The sequence below is a fragment of the Hyla sarda genome, chromosome 3 (genome assembly GCF_029499605.1).
Source record: "Hyla sarda isolate aHylSar1 chromosome 3, aHylSar1.hap1, whole genome shotgun sequence".
Taxonomy (NCBI): domain Eukaryota; kingdom Metazoa; phylum Chordata; class Amphibia; order Anura; family Hylidae; genus Hyla; species Hyla sarda.
In genome coordinates, this window is record NC_079191.1 from 246,396,350 (window position 1) to 246,424,164 (window position 27,815).

At 45.1% G+C, this 27,815-nt stretch overlaps 1 protein-coding gene across 5 annotated transcripts in view; it reads left to right on the forward strand.

Annotated features, from left to right (window-relative positions):
- LOC130362245 (G-protein coupled receptor family C group 6 member A-like) overlaps nt 1-27,815 on the forward strand; it is an 87,036-nt gene that overhangs the window by 50,120 nt on the left and 9,101 nt on the right. For 3 of the 5 annotated variants that reach the window (XM_056566409.1, XM_056566407.1, XM_056566410.1), the window contains exon 5: nt 9,934-10,051. In XM_056566409.1, the coding sequence (XP_056422384.1) occupies nt 9,934-10,051 (118 nt within the window). Of the gene's footprint in view, nt 1-855; nt 1,002-9,933; nt 10,052-11,049; nt 11,163-27,815 lie in introns of those variants that run through there. The other 2 variants (XR_008891329.1, XM_056566411.1) reach the window with 2 other exon arrangements.

The following is a 27,815-nucleotide window of genomic DNA, read 5'->3' on the forward strand; positions in this document are numbered from 1 at the left end:
CACCTTAATGACAGTGATATTACTGTGGGGCTATTAGTAGTGGTATACAACCCCTAAAGGTGCACAATAAGATCAGATAAGTGCTCCCAGATATAACTTTTTACTATACAAGCTCTGTTTGGTTGCCTGGCCCAATCACTGAGGCCTTGATTTTTGTCCCAGTTTTGAGACTGCTGTCGTCACTTTTATGAATTGAATTTAATAAAGATAATATTTTAATCTAAGCGGAATCTTGTGAACTCCTTTTCTCTATGTGTTATACTCAATGTTGAGTTTTTTTCGCCATATTTTAGGATCTAAACAGACATCATGTAGCTGTGAATGCCATATACAAATATAGGTGTCAATTGGGATTATTCTTGCTTGTTTGGCCAATCTGTTGCATGTAGTAGGGGCTTCAATGGTATAAAATCCAGACTAAAAGCACTTTTTTATAAATACACATAAATTGGATCAGTCCGTACAGTATGATTTGGCAATGCCTCCTTGTTTGTCTATGTGTCAGCTATTGCCACCTTTTGCAAACTCTGAGGGACATAATCCTTAACCTGAGAGACTTTGACATATCACTCTGCTATGTGAGTAGGCCGATAGGTCAGCATTATTCAATGTTGCTTGTACCAATGGTTGGGAGACCAAAGACAAACTGGAATGACAGCAAGAAGTGCACGGAGATGAATCTCTGCATGGACAGATCGTTAGATTAGAAGAATGGCGTATAGTCAGCCGTTTTGTACTCTATGTCTAGAGCTGAACACTGTCTACACAAATCAGAAGGCACTTGCACAACATTGGGCTTTGAGCCAGATGTCCTGCAACAGGTGTTCCATTGACCTCATGTAACCGTTCTTATAGGCTATCATGGTGCTGATAGATAGCAATGGAGGATGGAATGGAGGTCTATCTTCTTCAGCAATGAGTCGCACTATTGTCTCCAATGCAATGATAGCCAGAGATTGGTCTGAAGGCCACAATGACAATGACATGAAGAGGTTCTGCAGGTAATTAGCATTCCAAACTCGTTTCCTCCAGGTGATGCCAGGATAGAATCAGGCACTGCGAGACTACCAAGGGACAAACACATTTATTTCCCACAATGCAATGTGACACGTTTCACAGTATTATAGGGCTTCCTCAGATGCCTGGCAGTGGTAGTTTTTTGAAAAACGCCAGAAAAAAACCTTTGTGGAAACCTAGCCTAAGTCTTTCCTTTATATTCCTTGTTAGTTTTGAATCTACTTTTTGCTTTGATTTAAAACAATGAATGAAAAATTGCCACAAAATGCTGTGTGTGAAACCTCCCTTAGACTGTCCCTTAAGTTTTGTTTTCATGATGCAGTTTTTTTAGTTTGTTTTTGGTATTAGTATAGGCATTTTAATGTGGTGCTTTGTCATCTGAATTTTTCTCATTACAGGTCATGTGATTCTTTCATTATGTAAATAAAAAAAAAAAGCCCCAAAAACGCCATAATACGTGGATGCCAAAACACATCACATTTCTGAGCGGTCTTAGCGCCCGCAGGATTATTCAAATGTGTGGAATGTCCGCACATGTTTAAGGTGTGGTCATTCTGCTGTACATTTCACACCATGTGAACATGGCAGCAGGGTCACCCAGACTAACCTAAATATACAGGTAGATAGTGCGGGTGACTTTGTTTTTAATGTGGATTTTGCTGTGGAATAGCTTCACTTTTATTATGGATTTGTGGAAAGATCCACAATTAAAATATTCACAGAGGTGTGCCATTTTTGTAGGCCATGTAAGGACCTGTTTGTTCACAGTTTATTATGCTAGTATGTAGCACAATATGTTGTATGTTTGTGTCATTTAAAAAGTACCTGTCATGAAACAAAGTTTGTATATGTTGCTAAGCAAGCTATTACTAACAAGTTTATAAATATATGTTATTAAAAAAATCGTAATTTCCATGTTTATTTTCACTTAGGAAAACCCACCACTTGGGGTCTCCCTACATGTCCCGGCCGCTAGTTTCTTATTGATTTCGGACTCATGCTGGCCTGGCATGAGTCCGAAATCTCAGACACGTGATGAGCACAGCGCTGCTCCCTGTCTGTCAATCAGACAGGGGGGAGCAAACGCTGTGCCCGCAGCTATTGGTTGTGGGGGAGGGTGTGCTGCAGCTCAGCTGTTAGGCAGACTGAGTATTTACAGCCAGAAGCCTCGCTCTCGCCCCCCCCCAGCTGACTGCTCCCAGTCACTGCGGCTGCCTCACTCGCAGAGCCCTAAAGTAAAGGGATATTTGTCATCACCGCTGACTTCAGCCACACAGCCCCGCTCTCACAGTGCCTACTAGAGATGAGCGAATCGAATCAAACAAATCCAAATGCGTTCCAAATTTCATGAAAAATTAGATTCTGATCAAATCCTAATTTCCACTCGATTCGAAATAACGAATTTCTTCATTCACTCCATTTTGTTATTACTCTAAAGCTGAGATTCCACTGAGTTTTTGCAGTAAAAAAATGTATTTAACAACATTTTTGTTAACTTTTAAACAGGGACCAATTTAGCCGACAATAGTAAAAATGTAGAAAGGGGCCATTTAAATGTAAAAATTATATATTTTTTATAATTCATTTTGTAAAACTTTTTAAAGTAATGTATTTTAATAATGTGTTTAATAAAGTGTCTGTGTGATTTAACTTTTTTCGCTTTTTATATATTTTTTAATTTTTTTGGGTAGTACTACACAGACTGTTCCATGATGGGAGTAGTAGTACCTGTACTAATAGACAGATCACCCCAGGGTCTGACACACGTTGCAATCCTCCTATATAATGTATAGATGCGGGCGGCCGGACGCTCTTCTGCGCGAACCTGCACTATGTTCTGCGATGTAAAGTTCTTCACATCACAGATTCATATTTCCCGCAGAGAGCTGTGATTGGCTAAATGGTTCCAGCCAATCACAACTCTCTGCCGGAAATATGAATAATAGGTATATATATATATATATATATATATATTTATAAACGGCAGTGAAGGGGACCAGAGAAGAGCGGCCGTGCTCTGCATCTATACATTATACAGGACGATCGCAGTGGGTGTCAGGAGTGATACCACTGTGATCTGTCCTTAACTAAAGGTACTACTGCTCCCAACATGGAGCACTATCAGCTTTATGCTGGGAGCTGCAGTGCCTGCATTAATAGACAGATCGCAGCGATTGTCACTCCTGACACCCACTGCGATCGTCCTGTATAATGTATAGATGTGGGACACGGCCTCTTGGTCCCCTGCACTGCCGTATATATATATATATATATATATATATAAATATACCTATTATTCATATTTCCCGCAGAGAGTTGTAATTGGCTGGAACCATCTGGCCAATTACAGCTCTCTGCAAGAAATATGAATGTGTGATGTGAACAACTTCACAGCGCAGAACATAGTGCAGGATCACGCAGAAGAGCGGCCGGACGCATCTATACATTATATAGGAAGATTGCAATTGGTGTCATACCCCAGGGCGATCTGTCTATTAGTACAGGTACTACTACTCCCATCATGGAACAGTCTTTTCCATGCTGGGAGTAATAGTACTACCTAAAAAAAAATTACAAAATAAAGAAAAAAAAGTGAAAAAAGTTAAAAACACACACACACACTCTATTATATTTATTCACTGTGAATTTATTTGGGTCAAATCTAATTTTTTTTTTAAATTTGGCGAATCAGCCAAATCGAATTTAAAAAAAATGTGATCATCTCTAGTGCCTACAGCTGTCAGTCCTGCACCCCGCTACCAGTCACCGCGGGTGACAGCCATGCTGTTCGCCAACAGTCCTTGTGGCTGTGACCTCTGCTCTCCGCTCATAGCCGTGGGCACTGTGAGCAGACAGAGGGGCTGTGCGGCTGGAGGCAACGAGGATGACAGCCGTCAGTAGCTGCAGGCTGGAGACAGGTAACAGAGTGGTCTCACCTTCTCCCGGCCGGTGTAGTGAACCAGCCATGCAGATTCTCATTCCGCTGCTCCTTCTCGGCGAAGGGAGGGCGGAAGCGGTCCCCCCAGCAGGCTTCAGTGACGTAGCACCTGCTGGGGCACGCCCATTGCCTCCTGGCGGCAGCTCACACTATGTGAGCAAGAAGAGAGGTAACATATTGTTACGCCGAGCGCTCCGGGTCCCCGCTCCTCCCCGGAGCGCTCGCTTCACTCCCTCCGCTGCAGCGCTCCGGTCACGTCCTCTGACCCGGGGCGCTGTGATCCTGCTGCCAGCCGGGATGCGATTCGCGATGCGGGTAGCGCCCGCTCGCGATGCGCACCCCGGCTCCCCTACCTGACTCGCTCCCCGTCTGTTCTGTCCCGGCGCGCGCGGCCCCGCTCCCTAGGGCGCGCGCGCGCCGGGTCTCTGCGATTTAAAGGGCCACTGCGCCGCTGATTGGCGCAGTGGTTCCAATTAGGGTTTTCACCTGTGCACTTCCCTATATTACCTCACTTCCCTTGCACTCCCTTGCCGGATCTTGTTGCCTTAGTGCCAGTGAAAGCGTTCCTTGTGTGTTCCTTGCCTGTGTTTCCAGACCTTCTGCCGTTGCCCCTGACTACGATCCTTGCTGCCTGCCCCGACCTTCTGCTACGTCCGACCTTGCTTCTGCCTACTCCCTTGTACCGCGCCTATCTTCAGCAGCCAGAGAGGTGAGCCGTTGCTAGTGGATACGACCTGGTCACTACCGCCGCAGCAAGACCATCCCGCTTTGCGGCGGGCTCTGGTGAAAACCAGTAGTGGCTTAGAACCGGTCCACTAGCACGGTCCACGCCAATCCCTCTCTGGCACAGAGGGTCCACTACCTGCCAGCCGGCATCGTGACAGTAGATCCGGCCATGGATCCCGCTGAAGTTCCTCTGCCAGTTGTCACTGACCTCACCACGGTGGTCGCCCAGCAGTCACAACAGATAGCGCAACAAGGCCAACAGCTGTCTCAACTGACCGTTATGCTACAACAGTTGCTACCACAGCTTCAGCAGTCATCTCCTCCGCCAGCTCCTGCACCTCCTCCGCAGCGAGTGGCTGCTCCTGGGATACGCTTATCCTTGCCGGATAAATTTGATGGGGACTCTAAGTTTTGCCGTGGCTTTCTTTCCCAATGTTCCCTGCATCTGGAGATGATGTCGGACCTGTTTCCCACTGAAAGGTCTAAGGTGGCTTTCGTAGTCAGTCTTCTGTCCGGAAAAGCCCTGTCATGGGCCACACCGCTCTGGGACCGCAATGACCCCGTCACTGCCTCTGTACACTCCTTCTTCTCGGAAATCCGAAGTGTCTTTGAGGAACCTGCCCGAGCCTCTTCTGCTGAGACTGCCCTGTTGAACCTGGTCCAGGGTAATTCTTCCGTTGGCGAGTATGCCGTACAATTCCGTACACTTGCTTCAGAATTGTCCTGGAATAATGAGGCCCTCTGCGCGACCTTCAAAAAAGGCCTATCCAGCAACATTAAAGATGTTCTGGCCGCACGAGAAATTCCTGCTAATCTTCATGAACTTATTCACCTAGCCACTCGCATTGACATGCGTTTTTCTGAAAGGCGTCAGGAACTCCGCCAAGATATGGACTCTGTTCACACGAGGCGTTTCGTCTCCTCGGCTCCTCTCTCCTCTGGTCCCCTGCAATCTGTTCCTGTGCCTCCCGCCGTGGAGGCTATGCAGGTCGACCGGTCTCGCCTGACACCTCAAGAGAGGACACGACGCCGTATGGAGAACCTCTGCCTGTACTGTGCTAGTACCGAACACTTCCTGAGGGATTGTCCTATCCGTCCTCCCCGCCTGGAAAGACGTACGCTGACTCCGCACAAAGGTGAGACAGTCCTTGATGTCTACTCTGCTTCTCCACGTCTTACTGTGCCTGTGCGGATGTCTGCCTCTGCCTTCTCCTTCTCTACAGTGGCCTTCTTGGACTCTGGATCTGCAGGAAATTTTATTTTGGCCTCTCTCGTCAACAGGTTCAACATCCCAGTGACCAGTCTCGCCAGACCCCTCTACATCAATTGTGTAAATAATGAAAGATTGGACTGTACCATACGTTTCCGCACGGAGCCCCTTCTTATGAGCATCGGATCTCATCATGAGAGGATTGAACTTTTGGTCCTCCCCAATTGCACCTCGGAGATTCTCCTTGGACTTCCCTGGCTTCAACTTCATTCCCCAACCCTGGATTGGTCCACTGGGGAGATCAAGAGTTGGGGGTCCTCTTGTTCCAAGAACTGTCTAAAACCGGTTCCCAGTAACCCTTGCCGTAACTCTGTGGTTCCTCCAGTAACCGGTCTCCCTAAGGCCTATATGGACTTCGCGGATGTTTTCTGCAAAAAACAAGCTGAGACTCTACCTCCTCACAGGCCTTATGATTGCCCTATCGACCTCCTCCCGGGTACTACTCCACCCCGGGGCAGAATTTATCCTCTCTCTGCCCCAGAGACTCTTGCCATGTCCGAATACGTCCAGGAGAATCTAAAAAAGGGCTTTATCCGTAAATCCTCCTCTCCTGCCGGAGCCGGATTTTTCTTTGTGTCCAAAAAAGATGGCTCCCTACGTCCTTGCATTGACTACCGCGGTCTTAATAAAATCACGGTTAAGAACCGCTACCCCTTACCCCTCATCTCTGAACTCTTTGATCGCCTCCAAGGTGCCCACATCTTCACTAAATTGGACTTAAGAGGCGCCTATAACCTCATCCGCATCAGAGAGGGGGACGAGTGGAAAACGGCATTTAACACCAGAGATGGACACTTTGAGTATCTGGTCATGCCCTTTGGACTGTGCAATGCCCCTGCCGTCTTCCAAGACTTTGTCAATGAAATTTTTCGTGATCTGTTATACTCCTGTGTTGTGGTATATCTGGACGATATCCTAATTTTTTCTGCCAATCTAGAAGAACACCGCCAGCATGTCCGTATGGTTCTTCAGAGACTTCGTGACAACCAACTCTATGCCAAAATTGAGAAATGTCTGTTTGAATGCCAATCTCTTCCTTTTCTAGGATATTTGGTCTCTGGCCAGGGACTACAGATGGATCCAGACAAACTCTCTGCCGTCTTAAATTGGCCACGCCCCTCCGGACTCCGTGCTATCCAACGCTTTTTGGGGTTCGCCAATTATTACAGGCAATTTATTCCACATTTTTCTACCATTGTGGCTCCTATCGTGGCTTTAACCAAGAAAAATGCTGATCCCAAGTCCTGGCCTCCTCAAGCAGAAGACTCCTTTAAACGACTCAAGTCTGCCTTTTCTTCGGCTCCCGTGCTCTCCAGACCTGACCCTTCCAAACCCTTCCTATTGGAGGTTGATGCCTCCTCAGTAGGAGCTGGAGCTGTTCTTCTACAAAAAAATCCTTCCGGGCATGCTGTCACTTGTGGTTTTTTCTCTAGGACCTTCTCTCCAGCGGAGAGGAACTACTCCATCGGGGATCGAGAGCTTCTAGCCATTAAATTAGCACTTGAGGAATGGAGGCATCTGCTGGAGGGATCAAGATTTCCTGTTATTATCTACACCGACCACAAGAACCTCTCCTACCTCCAGTCGGCCCAACGGCTGAATCCTCGCCAGGCCCGGTGGTCTCTGTTCTTTGCCCGATTTAATTTTGAGATTCACTTTCGTCCTGCCGATAAGAACATTAGGGCCGATGCTCTCTCTCGTTCCTCGGATGCCTCAGAAGTTGATCTCCCTCCGCAACACATCATTCCACCTGACTGCCTGATCTCCACTTCTCCTGCCTCCATCAGGCAGACTCCTCCAGGAAAGACCTTTGTTTCTCCACGCCAACGCCTCGGAATCCTCAAATGGGGTCACTCCTCCCATCTCGCAGGTCATGCGGGCATCAAGAAATCTGTGCAACTCATCTCCCGCTTCTATTGGTGGCCGACTCTGGAGACGGATGTTGGGGACTTTGTGCGAGCCTGCACTATCTGTGCCCGGGATAAGACTCCTCGCCAGAAGCCCGCTGGTTTTCTTCATCCTCTGCCTGTCCCCGAACAGCCTTGGTCTCTGATTGGTATGGATTTTATTACTGATTTACCCCCTTCCCGTGGCAACACCGTTATTTGGGTGGTCGTTGATCGATTCTCCAAAATGGCACATTTCATCCCTCTTCCTGGTCTTCCTTCTGCGCCTCAGTTGGCTAAACAATTTTTTGTACACATTTTTCGTCTTCACGGGTTGCCTACGCAGATTGTCTCGGATAGAGGGGTCCAATTCGTGTCTAAATTCTGGAGGGCTCTCTGTAAACAACTCAAGATTAAATTAAATTTTTCCTCTGCATATCATCCCCAGTCCAATGGACAAGTAGAAAGAATTAACCAGATCCTGGGTGATTATTTGCGACATTTTGTTTCCTCCCGCCAGGATGACTGGGCAGATCTCCTTCCATGGGCCGAATTTTCGTATAACTTCAGGGTCTCTGAATCTTCCTCCAAATCCCCATTTTTCGTGGTGTACGGCCGTCACCCTCTTCCCCCCCTCCCTACCCCCTTGCCCTCTGGTCTGCCCGCTGTGGATGAAATTTCTCGTGACCTTTCCATTATATGGAGAGAGACCCAAAATTCTCTCTTACAGGCTTCTTCACGCATGAAGAGGTTCGCGGATAAGAAAAGAAGAGCTCCCCCCGTTTTTTCCCCTGGAGACAAGGTATGGCTCTCCGCTAAATATGTCCGCTTCCGTGTCCCTAGCTACAAGTTGGGACCACGCTATCTTGGTCCTTTCAAAATTTTGTGTCAAATTAATCCTGTCTCTTATAAACTTCTTCTTCCTCCTTCTCTTCGTATCCCTAATGCCTTTCACGTCTCTCTTCTCAAACCACTCATCCTCAACCGTTTTTCTCCCAAATCTGTTCCTCCCACTCCTGTTTCCGGCTCCTCGGACGTCTTCTCGGTCAAGGAAATTTTGGCTGCCAAAAAGGTCAGAGGGAAAAATTTTTTTTTAGTAGACTGGGAGGGTTGTGGTCCTGAAGAGAGATCCTGGGAACCTGAGGACAACATCCTTGACAAAAGTCTGCTCCTCAGGTTCTCAGGCTCCAAGAAGAGGGGGAGACCCAAGGGGGGGGGTACTGTTACGCCGAGCGCTCCGGGTCCCCGCTCCTCCCCGGAGCGCTCGCTTCACTCCCTCCGCTGCAGCGCTCCGGTCACGTCCTCTGACCCGGGGCGCTGCGATCCTGCTGCCAGCCGGGATGCGATTCGCGATGCGGGTAGCGCCCGCTCGCGATGCGCACCCCGGCTCCCCTACCTGACTCGCTCCCCGTCTGTTCTGTCCCGGCGCGCGCGGCCCCGCTCCCTAGGGCGCGCGCGCGCCGGGTCTCTGCGATTTAAAGGGCCACTGCGCCGCTGATTGGCGCAGTGGTTCCAATTAGGGTTTTCACCTGTGCACTTCCCTATATTACCTCACTTCCCTTGCACTCCCTTGCCGGATCTTGTTGCCTTAGTGCCAGTGAAAGCGTTCCTTGTGTGTTCCTTGCCTGTGTTTCCAGACCTTCTGCCGTTGCCCCTGACTACGATCCTTGCTGCCTGCCCCGACCTTCTGCTACGTCCGACCTTGCTTCTGCCTACTCCCTTGTACCGCGCCTATCTTCAGCAGCCAGAGAGGTGAGCCGTTGCTAGTGGATACGACCTGGTCACTACCGCCGCAGCAAGACCATCCCGCTTTGCGGCGGGCTCTGGTGAAAACCAGTAGTGGCTTAGAACCGGTCCACTAGCACGGTCCACGCCAATCCCTCTCTGGCACAGAGGGTCCACTACCTGCCAGCCGGCATCGTGACACATATAGAGCATTTTAAAGCTCTTAAGAACAATAAAACATTTTAAGGGCGGGGGGGGGGGGGGGGGGGTGTTAGGTATAGTTTGGGAACATAGCCTGAGTTAGTTTAGAAAAGTACTATTTAAATGTTTTTCTTTCTTTTTTAACCTATTTTTTATTTATAACTTTAAAGGTTCCATTTTCAAATTGCTCCAGATCTTGCAATCCTGGGTATTTTAAAAAATACTCTTATATAAGCTGCTGCTATGAATGTGTCCCTTGTGCTAAGGATGATTACTCCCCTATAGCAGGTAAGTAAAGTGTTAATGGCTTCTAAGTGCACTGACATGGCTTCTACTTCTGGTAGAGTTTCTAGCCATTTGGATTATGGAACACTAAAGGGTTTGTATGACCGATCATCATTCATGTGTTGTACTGTTTATTATTATTAGTAGTAGAAGAAGAAATAGTAGTAGTAGTAGTAGTTGTTGTAGTAATAGTATTATTAGAGTTATATGAGTTATAACACATTATTTAAAAAAATATTTTACATATTTAAAAAAAATGTTTATGAAAAAGTATTTCTATATTCTTTTTTGTTTGTGTTTTTTTTATTTGTTTTACACATTTTTATTGCATTAAAGGGGTTCTCCGGTGCAAGCTATCACGCCCCCCCCTCCCGTAGGCTTGCACTGAGGGGAGGAGCATGATGTCACACGGGGGCAGAGGCGTGATGTCAAATGCCGCCGGCCCTGTAGTCGCCCGTAATCAGACCCGGAGCGAACACGCTCCGGGGACTGATTACAAACGGGGTGCCGCGTGCAAGATCACGGGCGTCCCCAGCTGCGGGACTCCCGCGATCAGGCATCTTATCCCCTATCCTTTGGATAGGGGATAAGATGTGTAAGCAACGGAGAACCCCTTTAACAGAGGGTTTGAATTAAAGAACAGACCAATTCATCAGCAGAAAGGCAGGTGACATGACCAGGGAAGGGATATGTGGGGGAAGGGAACATAGAATGTTTTTTTCTTCAGTTTTGGGGAATGAGCCTGGGCAAACTTCGAATGCGCATGGTGAATGTATGAATTCATTGGTACTGTATGTCAAAAGAGTGTACTTTTGGCATACAATGAGCCGCTGTCCACTAGCATACCTATGGGTATACTTTGCTTTACTATACAGAGGGACGTAGTAAAATATATAAAGGGGTTCTCCCACATTTAAAAGTTATTCTCTATCCAACTGCTTGGACAAGCCCCCCACCCGCCTGCAGTACGGTCACATGACCACATACTCTTACTTCACTAGGAATTGAAAATTAAGAAAATTGCATATTCATATCAGAGGCAAGCAGATCGCAGCATATTGAGGAGGCAAAGGATCTTGGAAAAATGGCTGCTCCCCTCCATTGCACACAGAAGAGCTTTAGCAATAGAATAACAGAGGAGCATAACTTTAAAACTACTGGACCAATTCATGCAAGTGACACATCGTTTTACTCCTGTTTACCTGCACTATAACCCACTGTATTGGATCTAGTACAGGTGAACAGGCTGTCAGTTTCCCTTTAAAGCACTTTATAGACTCCTATATAGATTGTGTCTGTATGTTGGGGTTTTAATCAATATACAATAGGTTTCTATATGTGATATCAGCTGAGAGGTAAAAAAAAAAAGGCATCATAATTTTAATATTAGTGGATTGGATACTAATGTTATTGACTCTGTGATTGGGTAATAGCTATATAAACGGGTATTTTGATACACATTGTATTACACTCAACAAGGACCCACACTTGTCACATGGGTTGAAACATTGCCGCAATGCTGCTTAAATAAATTGGAATATGCACTGAATGGATGCTGGATTGCTCTTTTCTACTTGAAATGTCTGTGTGACATGTCAAATGTAAATTTAAAGGGGTACTCCGCTGGATAACATTTTTTTAAAATCGACTGATACCAGAAAGAGAATCACCGAGAAATCATCCTCATGATCAATACGAGATTTTTAAAAATAAAACATAACTTTTAATGTACTCAAACTAAAACCACATGGGGGATGACAAATGAACTAATATTAAGTGCTATACCAAAATAAATCCAGTGCTAGGGAGCCCGGGGGTGTGCAGACCCAATCCTTCATACATGAAGATATATAACCAAGCCTCTTACAGATAAGATGAAGTAGCTAGGAGAGATTAGATGAGGTCTTAAATTACAGGGTATACATACAGTTATTCAGCAATGAGGCACTTCATAAGAGAGATGGAGGGGTATGTGCCCACTATGATGAACATGCCCATCCCTCTTTCCCTGCCTTTTGAGGGACCCACCTCCTTGACAGGGTGGCCTCAACCACAGTGACAATAAAATAAAACAATAAAATAGATAGGGTATTAGATAGAGGATAGGGCTGCACAACCCGAGGCTCCAAAAAAATGAAAAAATATGTGCGTGGTAACCACAATAGTGCATAACAACCAAACAAAATTCCAACTCCGACGCGTTTCACCTGACATATCAAAACAGGATCATCAGGGAGAACAGTGGCACAAACACAGATACTAGTGGTGGTGATAACACTAATTTAACCCCTTAAGGACTTAGCCCTTTTTCACCTTAAAGACTCGGCCGTTTTTTGCAATTCTGACCACTGTCACTTTAAACATTAATAACTCTGGAATGCTTTTACTTATCATTCTAATTCCGAGAATGTTTTTTCGTGACATATTCTACTTTAACATAGTGGTAAAATTTTATGGTAACTTGCATCCTTTCTTGGTGAAAAATCCCCAAATTTGATGAAAAAAATGAAAATTTTGCATTTTTCTAACTTTGAAGCTCTCTGCTTGTAAGGAAAATGGATATTCAAAATAATTTTTTTTGGTTCACATATACAATATGTCTACTTTATGTTTGCATCATAAAATTTATGAGTTTTTACTTTTGGAAGACACCAGAGGGCTTCAAAGTTCAGCAGCAATTTTCAAATTTTTCACTAAATTTTCAAACTCAATATTTTTCAGGGACCAGTTCAGTTTTGAAGTGGATTTGAAGGGTCTTCATATTAGAAATACCCCATATATGACCCCATAATAAAAACTACACCCCCCAAAGTATGCAAAATGACATTCAGAGTTTTAACCCTTTAGGTGTTTCACAGGAATAGCAGCAAAGTGAAGGAGAAAATTCTAAATCTTCATTTTTTACACTCGCATGTTCTTGTAGACCAAATTTTAGAATTTTTGCAAGTGGTAAAATGAAAAAATGTTTACTTGTATTTGTAGCCCAATTTCTCTCGAGTAAGCCCATACCTCATATGTCTATGTAAAGTGTTCGGCGGGCGCAGTAGAGGGCTCAGAAGGGAAGGAGCGACAAGGGGATTTTGGAGAGTACGTTTTTCTGAAATGGTTTTTGGGGGGCATGTCACCTTTAAAACACATGGCATACCATTTTAGAAACTAGACCCCTCAGGGAATGTAGCATGGGATAAAGTGGGCCTTAATACCCCACAGGTGTTTCATGACTTTTGCAAATGTAAAAAAAAAAAAAATGTACCTAAAATGCTTGTTTTCCAAAAATGTTTACATTTTTAAAAAGGGTAATAGCAGAAAATACCCCCCAAAATTTGAAGCCCAATTTCTTCCGATTCAGAAAACACCCCATATGGGGGTGGAAAGTGCTCTGCTGGCGCACTACAGGTCTAAGAAGAGGAGTAGTCACATTTGGCTTTTTGGAAGCAAATTTTGCTCTGGGGGCATGCCGCATTTAGGAAGCCCCTTTGGTGCCAGGACAGCAAAAAAAAAAAAATACCCACATGACATACTATTTTGGAAACTAGACCTCACGGGGAAGGTAACAAGGGGTTAAGTGAACCTCTATACCCCACAGGTGTTTCACGACTTTTGCATATGTAAAAAAAAAAATATTTTTTACCTAAAATGCTTGTTTTCCCCAAAATTTTACATTTTTAAAAAGGGTAAAGCAGAAAATACCCCCCAAAATGTGTAACATAATTTCTCCCGAGTACGACGATACCCCATATGTGACCCTAAACTGTTGCCTTGAAATATGACAGGGCTCCAAAGTGAGAGCGCCATGCCCATTTGAGGCCTAAATTAGGGACTTGTATAGGGGTGGACATAGGGGTATTCTACCCCAGTGATTCCCAAACAGGGTGCCTCCAGCTGTAGTAAAACTCCCAACATGCCTGGACAGTCATTGGCGGTCTGGTAATACTGGGAGTAGTTGTTTTGCAACAGCTGGAGGCTCCGTTTTGGAAACAGTGGCGTACCAGACGTTTTTCATTTTTATTGGGGGAGGGGGGCTGTGTGGGGGTATGTGTATATGTAGTGTTTTTAGGGTACAGTCGCACGCACGGACAGGGGTTCACAGTAGTTTCTCGCTGGCAGTTTGAGCTGCGGCAGAAAATTTGCCGCAGCTCAAACTTGCAGCCGGATACTTACTGTAAACCTCCACCCATGTGAGTGTACCCTGTACGTTCACATTGGGGGTGTGGGGGGCCGGGGTGACATCCAGCTGTTGCAAAACTACAACTCCCAGCATGCGCTGACAGACTGTACATGCTGAGAGTTTTAGTTTTGCAACAGCTGTAGGCACACTGGTTATGATGTCACACGGGGGCAGAGGCGTGATGTCAAATGCCGCCGGCCCTGTAGTCGCCCGTAATCAGACCCGGAGCGAACACGCTCCGGGGACTGATTACAAACGGGGTGCCGCGTGCAAGATCACGGGCGTCCCCAGCTGCGGGACTCCCGCGATCAGGCATCTTATCCCCTATCCTTTGGATAGGGGATAAGATGTGTAAGCAACGGAGAACCCCTTTAACAGAGGGTTTGAATTAAAGAACAGACCAATTCATCAGCAGAAAGGCAGGTGACATGACCAGGGAAGGGATATGTGGGGGAAGGGAACATAGAATGTTTTTTTCTTCAGTTTTGGGGAATGAGCCTGGGCAAACTTCGAATGCGCATGGTGAATGTATGAATTCATTGGTACTGTATGTCAAAAGAGTGTACTTTTGGCATACAATGAGCCGCTGTCCACTAGCATACCTATGGGTATACTTTGCTTTACTATACAGAGGGACGTAGTAAAATATATAAAGGGGTTCTCCCACATTTAAAAGTTATTCTCTATCCAACTGCTTGGACAAGCCCCCCACCCGCCTGCAGTACGGTCACATGACCACATACTCTTACTTCACTAGGAATTGAAAATTAAGAAAATTGCATATTCATATCAGAGGCAAGCAGATCGCAGCATATTGAGGAGGCAAAGGATCTTGGAAAAATGGCTGCTCCCCTCCATTGCACACAGAAGAGCTTTAGCAATAGAATAACAGAGGAGCATAACTTTAAAACTACTGGACCAATTCATGCAAGTGACACATCGTTTTACTCCTGTTTACCTGCACTATAACCCACTGTATTGGATCTAGTACAGGTGAACAGGCTGTCAGTTTCCCTTTAAAGCACTTTATAGACTCCTATATAGATTGTGTCTGTATGTTGGGGTTTTAATCAATATACAATAGGTTTCTATATGTGATATCAGCTGAGAGGTAAAAAAAAAAAGGCATCATAATTTTAATATTAGTGGATTGGATACTAATGTTATTGACTCTGTGATTGGGTAATAGCTATATAAACGGGTATTTTGATACACATTGTATTACACTCAACAAGGACCCACACTTGTCACATGGGTTGAAACATTGCCGCAATGCTGCTTAAATAAATTGGAATATGCACTGAATGGATGCTGGATTGCTCTTTTCTACTTGAAATGTCTGTGTGACATGTCAAATGTAAATTTAAAGGGGTACTCCGCTGGATAACATTTTTTTAAAATCGACTGATACCAGAAAGAGAATCACCGAGAAATCATCCTCATGATCAATACGAGATTTTTAAAAATAAAACATAACTTTTAATGTACTCAAACTAAAACCACATGGGGGATGACAAATGAACTAATATTAAGTGCTATACCAAAATAAATCCAGTGCTAGGGAGCCCGGGGGTGTGCAGACCCAATCCTTCATACATGAAGATATATAACCAAGCCTCTTACAGATAAGATGAAGTAGCTAGGAGAGATTAGATGAGGTCTTAAATTACAGGGTATACATACAGTTATTCAGCAATGAGGCACTTCATAAGAGAGATGGAGGGGTATGTGCCCACTATGATGAACATGCCCATCCCTCTTTCCCTGCCTTTTGAGGGACCCACCTCCTTGACAGGGTGGCCTCAACCACAGTGACAATAAAATAAAACAATAAAATAGATAGGGTATTAGATAGAGGATAGGGCTGCACAACCCGAGGCTCCAAAAAAATGAAAAAATATGTGCGTGGTAACCACAATAGTGCATAACAACCAAACAAAATTCCAACTCCGACGCGTTTCACCTGACATATCAAAACAGGATCATCAGGGAGAACAGTGGCACAAACACAGATACTAGTGGTGGTGATAACACTAATTTAACCCCTTAAGGACTTAGCCCTTTTTCACCTTAAAGACTCGGCCGTTTTTTGCAATTCTGACCACTGTCACTTTAAACATTAATAACTCTGGAATGCTTTTACTTATCATTCTAATTCCGAGAATGTTTTTTCGTGACATATTCTACTTTAACATAGTGGTAAAATTTTATGGTAACTTGCATCCTTTCTTGGTGAAAAATCCCCAAATTTGATGAAAAAAATGAAAATTTTGCATTTTTCTAACTTTGAAGCTCTCTGCTTGTAAGGAAAATGGATATTCAAAATAATTTTTTTTGGTTCACATATACAATATGTCTACTTTATGTTTGCATCATAAAATTTATGAGTTTTTACTTTTGGAAGACACCAGAGGGCTTCAAAGTTCAGCAGCAATTTTCAAATTTTTCACTAAATTTTCAAACTCAATATTTTTCAGGGACCAGTTCAGTTTTGAAGTGGATTTGAAGGGTCTTCATATTAGAAATACCCCATATATGACCCCATAATAAAAACTACACCCCCCAAAGTATGCAAAATGACATTCAGAGTTTTAACCCTTTAGGTGTTTCACAGGAATAGCAGCAAAGTGAAGGAGAAAATTCTAAATCTTCATTTTTTACACTCGCATGTTCTTGTAGACCAAATTTTAGAATTTTTGCAAGTGGTAAAATGAAAAAATGTTTACTTGTATTTGTAGCCCAATTTCTCTCGAGTAAGCCCATACCTCATATGTCTATGTAAAGTGTTCGGCGGGCGCAGTAGAGGGCTCAGAAGGGAAGGAGCGACAAGGGGATTTTGGAGAGTACGTTTTTCTGAAATGGTTTTTGGGGGGCATGTCACCTTTAAAACACATGGCATACCATTTTAGAAACTAGACCCCTCAGGGAATGTAGCATGGGATAAAGTGGGCCTTAATACCCCACAGGTGTTTCATGACTTTTGCAAATGTAAAAAAAAAAAAAATGTACCTAAAATGCTTGTTTTCCAAAAATGTTTACATTTTTAAAAAGGGTAATAGCAGAAAATACCCCCCAAAATTTGAAGCCCAATTTCTTCCGATTCAGAAAACACCCCATATGGGGGTGGAAAGTGCTCTGCTGGCGCACTACAGGTCTAAGAAGAGGAGTAGTCACATTTGGCTTTTTGGAAGCAAATTTTGCTCTGGGGGCATGCCGCATTTAGGAAGCCCCTTTGGTGCCAGGACAGCAAAAAAAAAAAAATACCCACATGACATACTATTTTGGAAACTAGACCTCACGGGGAAGGTAACAAGGGGTTAAGTGAACCTCTATACCCCACAGGTGTTTCACGACTTTTGCATATGTAAAAAAAAAAATATTTTTTACCTAAAATGCTTGTTTTCCCCAAAATTTTACATTTTTAAAAAGGGTAAAGCAGAAAATACCCCCCAAAATGTGTAACATAATTTCTCCCGAGTACGACGATACCCCATATGTGACCCTAAACTGTTGCCTTGAAATATGACAGGGCTCCAAAGTGAGAGCGCCATGCCCATTTGAGGCCTAAATTAGGGACTTGTATAGGGGTGGACATAGGGGTATTCTACCCCAGTGATTCCCAAACAGGGTGCCTCCAGCTGTAGTAAAACTCCCAACATGCCTGGACAGTCATTGGCGGTCTGGTAATACTGGGAGTAGTTGTTTTGCAACAGCTGGAGGCTCCGTTTTGGAAACAGTGGCGTACCAGACGTTTTTCATTTTTATTGGGGGAGGGGGGCTGTGTGGGGGTATGTGTATATGTAGTGTTTTTAGGGTACAGTCGCACGCACGGACAGGGGTTCACAGTAGTTTCTCGCTGGCAGTTTGAGCTGCGGCAGAAAATTTGCCGCAGCTCAAACTTGCAGCCGGATACTTACTGTAAACCTCCACCCATGTGAGTGTACCCTGTACGTTCACATTGGGGGTGTGGGGGGCCGGGGTGACATCCAGCTGTTGCAAAACTACAACTCCCAGCATGCGCTGACAGACTGTACATGCTGAGAGTTTTAGTTTTGCAACAGCTGTAGGCACACTGGTTATGTATCACTGAGTTTGTGACCTAACTCAGTGTTCACAACCAGTGTGCCTCCAGCTGATGCAAAACTACAACTCCCAGCATGTACGGTGCATGCTGGGAGTTGTAGTTTGCAACAGCTGGAGGCACACCTGTCGTTAAACACTGAGTTAGGTAAAAAAAAACTCTGAGTTTCACAACCAGTGTGCCTTCAGCTGTTGCAAAACTACAACTCTCAGCAGTCACCGACAGCCAATGGGCATGCTGGTAGTTGTAGTTATGCAACCAGCAGATGCACCACTACAACTCCCAGAATGCACTTTAGCTGTTTGTGCAAGCTGGGAGTTGTAGTTATACAACAGCTGAAGGTACACTTTTCCACTTTTCCATAAGGGAATGCTGGGAGTTGTGGTGGTCTGCCTCCTGCTGTTGCATAACTACAGCTCCCAGCATGCCCTTTTTGCATGCTGGGAGCTGTTGCTAAGCAACAGCAGGAGGCTGTCACTCAGCTCCAACTGCTACTCGCCAGGTCAGTCCCTCGCCGCCGCCACTCCTGGGGCCCTGATCCCAAACGGGACGCCGGGGATCGGGGTCCCCAGCTGCCGGGGTCCTCTTCCCGCACCCGATCACGTCCTCTGGAAGAGGGGCGGAGCAGGTTGCAGGAGTGACACCCGCAGCAGGTGCCCTGATTGGTCGGCCGGTAAACAGGCCGACGAATCAGGGCGATTGTGAGGTGGCACCTCACCCCTGCTGGCTATGGCCCCGATCAGCCAGTAATTCCGGGTAACCGGGTCACTGAAGACCCGATTGCCCCGGAATCGCCGCAGATCGCTGGGCTGAATTGTCCAGCGATCTGCGGCCATCGCCAACATGGGGGGACATAATGACCCCCCTGGGCGATATGCCGCGATGCCTGCTGAACGATTTCAGCAGGCATCCGGTTCCGGTCCCCAACCGGATAGCGGTGGGGACCGGAATTCCCACGGGCGTATGGATACGCCCTGCGTCCTTATGGACTCGGATTGCAGGGCGTATCCATACGCCCTGCGTCCTGAAGAGGTTAAAACAGGGCACTTATGATAACTAAGTGTCCCCTCAATCGCAGCATGTCAAAAATAAATTATGGCAAATTACTCCTAATTACACCCTTAATGTGGGATGCACAATAAGTGCACGGAGTGTACCATACATACAACGGTAGTAGACAATAGATAATAACCCATGCAGAACTGAGGCTATGATTTACACATAGATGCTATAATTAACCATAATATTCCCTCAGTTCCAACATGTCCACAATCAAAAAGCGATGCATGACTTGATTACATAGATGGATAAATAGTATGTCTTAGAGATATATTGAGATAGCAGACCCTCTAGGTTTCTGGTTTTTTCAGTACATGCAGATGGTAGAATAACTGATAAATATAGCCACCAATGAATATTACCAGTCTATATACAGAAGCATGTATCAGCACAACAGAATAATAGCACAATAAACGAGGGGGTGTTACTTTGCAAGAGTGAAGGCAGTATGTGACTTAGTGTTAGTGTACTTACAGATGGGTACACTAGCACAGTGATAACAGCATAATAGGAGTTACCACTAAATTCAGATAGATACACAACTGACTATCCTGACATATCTGATAGTGGATATAGCCAAAAACATAAGGCCAAATGGCCAAAGATAACCACAATGTTAATAGGTATAGAAAATGCCAGTGGATTGTAATGGCACCCCAGCAGCAGGTATACTTAACACCCCCATAGGCTGGTACGCTTAGGACATCAGGTCATGATGGGCTGGTGACATGCTGCGATGTGACATATAAGGCGTGCATCTTACCTGGCATCCAGTCAGAGCGAGCGACGCATAAGGTGGCGTCAGACGCCGCGCGGGTAGCGTGTCACTGACCTGTAGATGCTAATGAAGCGATCAGATGCATCCGTAGGAGTGAGGCACTATGGCGCATGCGCGACTTGGCCGCGCTCCAGACTCCAGCTGTAAACAAACACACGATGCATCACGTGACCTGGTTAGGTCACGTGAGCGTTCCAAACACCGGAAATAGGTTGAACAGGTATGTATTCTGTGTTATAACCCAGAGAGATGTTAAAAACATTAACATTGAAGCAAATAAAGATGATATAGCTGCAGTAATTATGCAGCCTTATATTGTGGACGGATATTGTGAATGAAGATGGAAAATAGATGAAAAAAGATGTACGCTGCTACACATAGTAGAATTGGAGTACAACAAAGGTTATTAAAAGATATACTGAATAAATAGTGTAGTCAGTAAGCAAGTCCCAATTTAACACAATGGCCCTCATTTACTATTCTAAACCCGACTTGTTTTGTCGGGTTTTTTTGGCGCATCTTTGTCTGCGACATGTCGCAGACATTGTGCGCCAGTCTGCGACACGATGCGACATTTTTTCCCGACGGACCCGATGTGGATTCTCCCAAACCCAAAAAAGGGGCGTAACCCGACATTTCTGAGCTTTCCCACGTATTTATAAAAGTTTCCAACCCGAATTTGTTGAATTGTTGTGGATTTTTTCCCGACAGCTCAGAGGAGTTGGAAACCAAAACCAACAAAACGCACGTGCGACAAACAAGATGCGACATAATAATAAATACCAGGGGAAAAAAGCAGTCGGGTAAGAAAGCAAGATAGACTTACAACCCGATTTTCTTAGTAAATGAGGGCCAATGTGATGTCAGGATAAAAGAATGGGACAATTCCAGATATGCTGTCAATATTAGCTAAGTAATATAAGATTATAGTCATAGTATACATAAGAGGGTTAACTGAGGACCCATAACAAATATGTATAATGAAGATGATTAATAAATGGATAAATGCTAGAAGGTGGGGGGACTGCTCCCCAATTGTAGAAACAGGGAAATACGGATGTAGTAAGTAAGACCAGATGGAGGGGTGCCATCTACCATATCCGGCACAGTGCCATATCAAATAAAAGATGTAAATGACAGATGCTCGTTTAACCCCCCGGGAGATACAGTCCCCAATCTATAAATCCACTGGGTTTCTTTTTGCAAGAGGCGGCGATCTAAGTCGCCACCCCTTACATTAGCATGTACTACCTCCAATACCTGAAAGGAGATTGCCCAAAGTGTAAACGCGTGTGTAGATCTCATATGGTTAGAGATAGGTTTGTCTCTCCGATGATTAATGTCTACTATATGCTCTAAAATGCGGCGGCGTTATTCTCTCTTGGTTTTGCCCACATACAGCAAAGAACAGGGACAGTTGCATACATATATCACATTTGTGGTTTTACAATTGGCAAAATCCCGACTAACATATCTATGTCCATCATGTGGGCTCTGCAAATATTTGGTCACCTTGATATATTCGCAGCCCTTACATGTGCCGCATCGATATGTTCCCACAACTTTACGGTCAAGCCAGGTACCTCTGGCTGATGGTGGTGTAAAATGGCTGTGTATCAATCTGTCACCTAGATTTCTACCACGTCGATAGGTGATCTGTGGGCGTTCACCCACCAGATCAGATATCCACGGGTCTGATGTCAATATGGGCCAAAACTGAGTAATGATGTTACGTATAGGTATAGCCGCTGTGTCATAGGTCCCAATTATTCAGAGACAATTATCCTCTTTTTTGGGCCGAGGAGTTAGCAGCGAGCTTCGGTTACATTTCCTTGCGTCATTATAGGCTTTAGTAAGAATACAATCGGGATATCCCCTCTCTCTAAACCTTAGTCTCAACTTGTTAGACTCTGTTCTAAAAGATGCGTCATTAGAACAGTTTCTCTTCATGTGTAAGTATTGAGCCTTAGGGATTCCACGTTTTAGGGGTGCTGGATGGTGACTGTCCCACTTTAAAAAGTTGTTTCCTGCAGTTGGTTTTTTATAAACACGTGTCTATTCTTCCCGAGGAATTTCTGTTCAATACAACATCGAGAAAGCATACCAGAAAGATACACAGATTTTACATTATTACTATTTAAACATCTTAATCCTTCCAGTGCTTATCAGCGTCTGTATGCTAAAGAGGAAGTTCTTTTCTTTTTGAATTTATTTTCCGTCTGACCAGTGTTCTCTGCTGACAACTCTGTCCATGTCAGGAACTGTCCAAAGCAGGATACATTTCCTATGGGGATTTGCTACTACTCTTGACAGCTCCTAAAATGGACAGAAGTGTCAGCAGAGAGCACTGTGGTCAGACAGAAAGGAAATTCAAAACAAAAAGAACTTCTTATGTTGTATACGGCAGCTGATAAGTACTGGAAGGATTAACCCCTTAACGACGCAGGACGTTTATTTACGTCCTGCGCCGGCTCCCGCGCCGCGATCCCGCATCATATCGCGTCGGTCCCGGCGCTAATCAACGGCCGGGACCCGCGGCTAATACCACACATCGCCGATCGCGGCGATGTGCGGTATTAACCCTTTAGAAGCGGCGGTCAAAGCTGACCGCCGCTTCTAAAGTGAAACTGAAAGTGACCCGGCTGCTCAGTCGGGCTGTTCGGGACCGCCGCAGTGAAATCGCGGCATTCCAAACAGCTGATCGGACACCGGGAGGGCCCTTACCTGCCTCCTCGGTGTCCGATCGGCGAATGACTGCTCCGTGCCTGAGATCCAGGCAGGAGCAGTCATGCGCCGATAACACTGATCACAGGCGTGTTAATACACGCCTGTGATCTGTGTAAGAGATCAGTGTGTGCAGTGTTATAGGTCCCTATGGGACCTATAACACTGCAAAAAAAATGTAAAAAAAAAGTGTTAATAAAGGTCATTTAACCCCTTCCCTAATAAAAGTTTGAATCACCCCCCTTTTCCCATAAAAAAAATAAAACAGTGTAAAAAAAATAAAAAATAAACATATGTGGTATCGCCGCGTGCGTAAATGTCCAAACTATAAAAATATATCATTAATTAAGCCGTATGGTTAATTGCGTAAGCGCAAAAAAATTCCAAAGTCCAAAAAAGCGTATTTTGGTCACTTTTTATACCATTAAAAAATTAATAAAAAGTGATCAAAAAGTACGATCAAAACAAAAATCATACGATAAAAACTTCAGATCACAGCGCAAAAAATGAGCCCTCATACCACCCCGTACATGGAAAAATAAAAAAGTTATAGGGGTCAGAAGATGACATTTTTAAACGTATAAATTTTCCTGCATGTAGTTATGATTTTTTCCAGAAGTGCGACAAAATCAAACCTATATAAGTAGGGTATCATTTTAACCGTATGGACCTACAGAATAATGATAAGGTGTAATTTTTACCGGAATATGCACTGCGTAGAAACGGAAGCCCCCAAAAGTTACAAAATGGCGTTTTTTTTCCAATTTTGTCGCACAATGATTTTTTTTTTCCGTTTCACCGTGCATTTTTGGGTAAAATGACTAATGTCACTGCAAAGTAGAATTGGTGACGCAAAAAATAAGCCATAATATGGATTTTTTAGGTGGAAAATTGAAAGGGTTATGATTTTTAAAAGGTAAGGAGGAAAAAACGAAAGGGCAAAAACGGAAAAACCCTGAGTCCTTAAGGGGTTAAAGGGGTATTCCAGGAAAAAAATAAATTTTATATCAACTGGCTTCAGAAAGTTAAACAGATTTGTAAATGACTTCTATTAAATTTTTTTTATCCTTCCAGTAATTATAAGCTGGTGAAGTTGAGTTGTTCTTTTCTGTCTGGCAACAGTGCTCTCTGTTGACATCTCTGTTTGTCTCGGGAACTGCACAGAGTAGAAGAGGTTTGCTATGGGGATTTGCTTCTACTCTGGACAGTTCCCGAGACAGGTGTCATCAAAGAGCACTTAGACAGAAAAGATCACCCTTCCTGTAGATGATCTCATACGGTCATTCTGTTCCGGCAGGGAGACTTCATTGATCCTGGGTGCTCAGAAGCAAACAGCCGTTTTCGCACAATAGGTGTGTGCTTCTTCTGGCCTCTAACACATCACTGCACCCAGGTGTTTAAAAACATTAACCATGGGAACAAAGAAAACAAAAAAATCCCCAATATGTGAATAAAAAAATATGTTGCTAGAAAAACCGAAAAATCCAAATACTAAAATAGACAGATCAAAAACATGGGGGAAGCATGGAAAGACAACAATTATTACAAAAGGGGCATTAGATCAATTCTTTCATTCAGACCTGCAGAGCCTTGTGCATCTACCTGGAGGATCCAACGCGCCCCCGAGTAAGCAGGAGATCGTGTCGATGGCCACTAGGTGGGGTATGTACTATTTCTAGCCCTCCAAATTTCATCACTTCAGCATTACCACCATGTTCCTTTCTTATATGCTCCATAAGCCTAGTAGCACCGACTCCCATTTTAATCGAGTACATATGCTCTCTAAATCTCACTGATAGTGAACGTTTAGTTGTCCCTATATAATATCTTGAGCAAGGGCAAATGATATAATAAACCACATAAGTGAATTTACATGTGATTAACTCTTTTATATCATGAGAGAATCCTCCTAAATTACAGCAAGCACTGTTCCCATTGAAGCGGCAGTAGTTGCAGTGTCCACATTTTCTGTTTCCTTTTGGGAAATCTCTGATGAGCCAGTTATCACTCCTTCTATTATTCTGTTATTGATAAAGTCCTAAATAGTTTTATTTCTCCTAATTGTAATAATAGGTTTCCTTTCTGCAATCTCCTTCAGCTCGGGATCCTGTTCTAACATATACCAGTGTTTTCTTATTACTTTACTAGCTGAGTACCCGGTGTTGCCCGTTTTTTTCTTCTTAATCCTTGTTGTGAAGGAAAATCAACAGAGGAAGCTTTTGTTCTCATATATTGTTGTCATATCCCAACCCCATATCTCGTCCTCATACCTCGATCTCCTACCCTGACCTCCTATCTTGTCCTCCTATCCAGTCCTCCTATCCTGTCCTCCAATCTCAACCTCCTATCCCGACATCCTATCCCGACATCCTATCCCGTCCTCCATTCCCGACCTCCTATCCCACCCTCCTATCCTGTCCTCCTATCTCGTCCTCCTATCTCGTCCTCCTATCTCGAGCTCCTATCCCGACCTCCTATCCCCTCCTTCTATCTCGATCTATCTCGACCTCCTATCCCATCCTCTTATCTTGACCTCCTAACCCTTCCTCCTATCCCGTCCTCCTATCCTGACCTCCTATCCCGACCTCCTATCTCGACCTCCTATCCCGACCTCCTATCCCGACCTCCTATCCCATCTTCCTATCCCGTCCTCCTATCTCAACCTCCTATCCCGATCTCCTATCACATCCTCCTATCCTGACCTCCATTCCCGTCCTCCTATCCCGTCCTCCTATCTTGACCTCCTATCTCGACCTCCTATCTCGACCTCCTATCCCGACTTCCTATCCCGTCCTCCTATCCCGTCCTTCTATCTCGATCTATCTCGACCTCCTATCTCAATCTATCTCAACCTCCTATCTCGACCTCCTATCCCAGCCTGCCTATCTCAACCTCCTAACCCTTCCTCCTATCCTGTCCTCCTAACCCTTCCTCCTATCCCGTCCTCCTATCCCGACCTCCTGTCCCGTCCTCCTATCCCATCCTCCTATCTCGTCCTCCTATCCTGTCCTCCTATCCCAACCTCCTATCCCGTCCTCCTATCCCGTCCTCCTATCCCGTCCTCCTATCTCGACCTCCTATCCCGTCGTCCTATCCCGTCATCCTATCCTGTCGTCCTATCCGTCGTCCTATCTCGACCTCCTATCCCTTCCTCCTATCCCGTCCTCCTATCTCGACCTCCTATTCTGATCATCCCGTCCTCCTATCTCGAACTTCTATCCCGACCTCCTATCCCGACCTCCTATCCCGTCCTCCTATTCAGACCCATATTATGTGTACCAGGTATTGAAATATCTCCAGCCGTATGGAAGTTATGTGGGAACATACATTTCCCATTGATTTGCATGGGACTTTAAAGGAGATGTCCGGCGCAGACGTTTTCTATTCCGTCCTGCCCGGGCTGCAAAAAAAGACAAAACAAATTTCACTTACCTCCATATGTTACCCCGGAGCTCCACAACAGCTGATCGGTCGGCCGGGCTGTTTACTTCCTACTTCCTTTAGCAACTTTAGGTACGTCACACAGCGCTTCAGCCTATCACCGGCTGAGGCGGAACATCGCTGCGGTCGGTGATAGGCTGAAGCGCCGTGTGACGTACCGGGCTAAAGGAAGTAGGAAGCAGACAGCCCGGCCAACTGATTAGCTGTTGCGGAGCTCCAGGGCAACATATGGAGGTAAGTGAAAGTTTGTTTTGTCTTTTTTTGCAGCCCGGGCAGGACGGAATAGAAAAAGTCTGCACTGGACATCTCCTTTAAACAAAAACCCTGACCCTCACAAATGGGGGTAGTTAAGGGTTAAATTAACTATCCTATATTTTAAGGGGACATATAAGTAACATGTGACCAAGTATTATCGAAATATCTCCAGCCGTTTGGAAGTTATGCAGTAACATATATTTCCCATAGGCTTGTATGGGACTTTAAAGGGGTACTCCGGCCCTGAGACATCTTATCCCCTATCCAAAGGATAGGGGATAAGAAATCTCCCCGCGGGGGTCCCGCCGCTGGGGACCCCCGCAATCTTGTATTCTCCACCCACCTGTTTGAGCTGCACGCCGCGGTGCCAGCTCACAAACAGCCGGATGGCGACCACGGGGCCGGAGTATCGTGACTACACAACTCAGCCCCCGTGTGACATCACCCCCGCTATGCAAGTCTATGAGAGGGGGTGTGATGGCCGTCACGCCCCCCTCCCATAGACTTGCATAGCGGGGGCGGGGGTGACGTCACACGGGGGCGGAGTCGTTACGTCACGATACTCCGGACCCGTGGTCGCCACCCGGCTGTTTGTGAGCTAGCACTGCGGCATGCAGCTCAAACAGGTGGGTGGCGAATACAAGATTGCGGGGGGCCCCCTTTAAACAAAAACCCCGACGCTGGCAAATGGGGGTGAGTAGGGTTAAATTACCTATCCTATGTTTGTTGTTGACATATAAGTAACATGTGTGCCAAGTTTCATGTTAATATCTTTAGCCGTTTGGACGTTATTGTGGAACATACATACACACATACACACATATATACACACCCATTGAGTTTTATATATATACTAGCTGAGTACCCGGCATTGCCCAGTTTTTCCTTCCTAATCTTTGTTGGGCAGGAAAATCAACAAAGGAGGAAGCTTTTGACTTCATATCCTGTCCTCATATATTGTTGTCATATCCCAACCCCATATCCCGTCCTCATATGTCAACTTCATATCCCGTCCTCATATCCCGACCTCCTATCCCGTCCTCATATCTCGACCTCATATCCCATCCTCATATCCCGTCCTCCTATCTCGACCTCAAATTCCGTCCTCATATCCCCACCTCCTATCCCGACCCCCTACCCCGTCCTCCCATCTCGACCTCATATCCTGTCCTCCTATCCCATCCTCATATTCCGACCTCCTAGTCCATCCTCATATCCCGTCCTCATATCCCGACCTCATATCCCATCCTCATATCTCGAC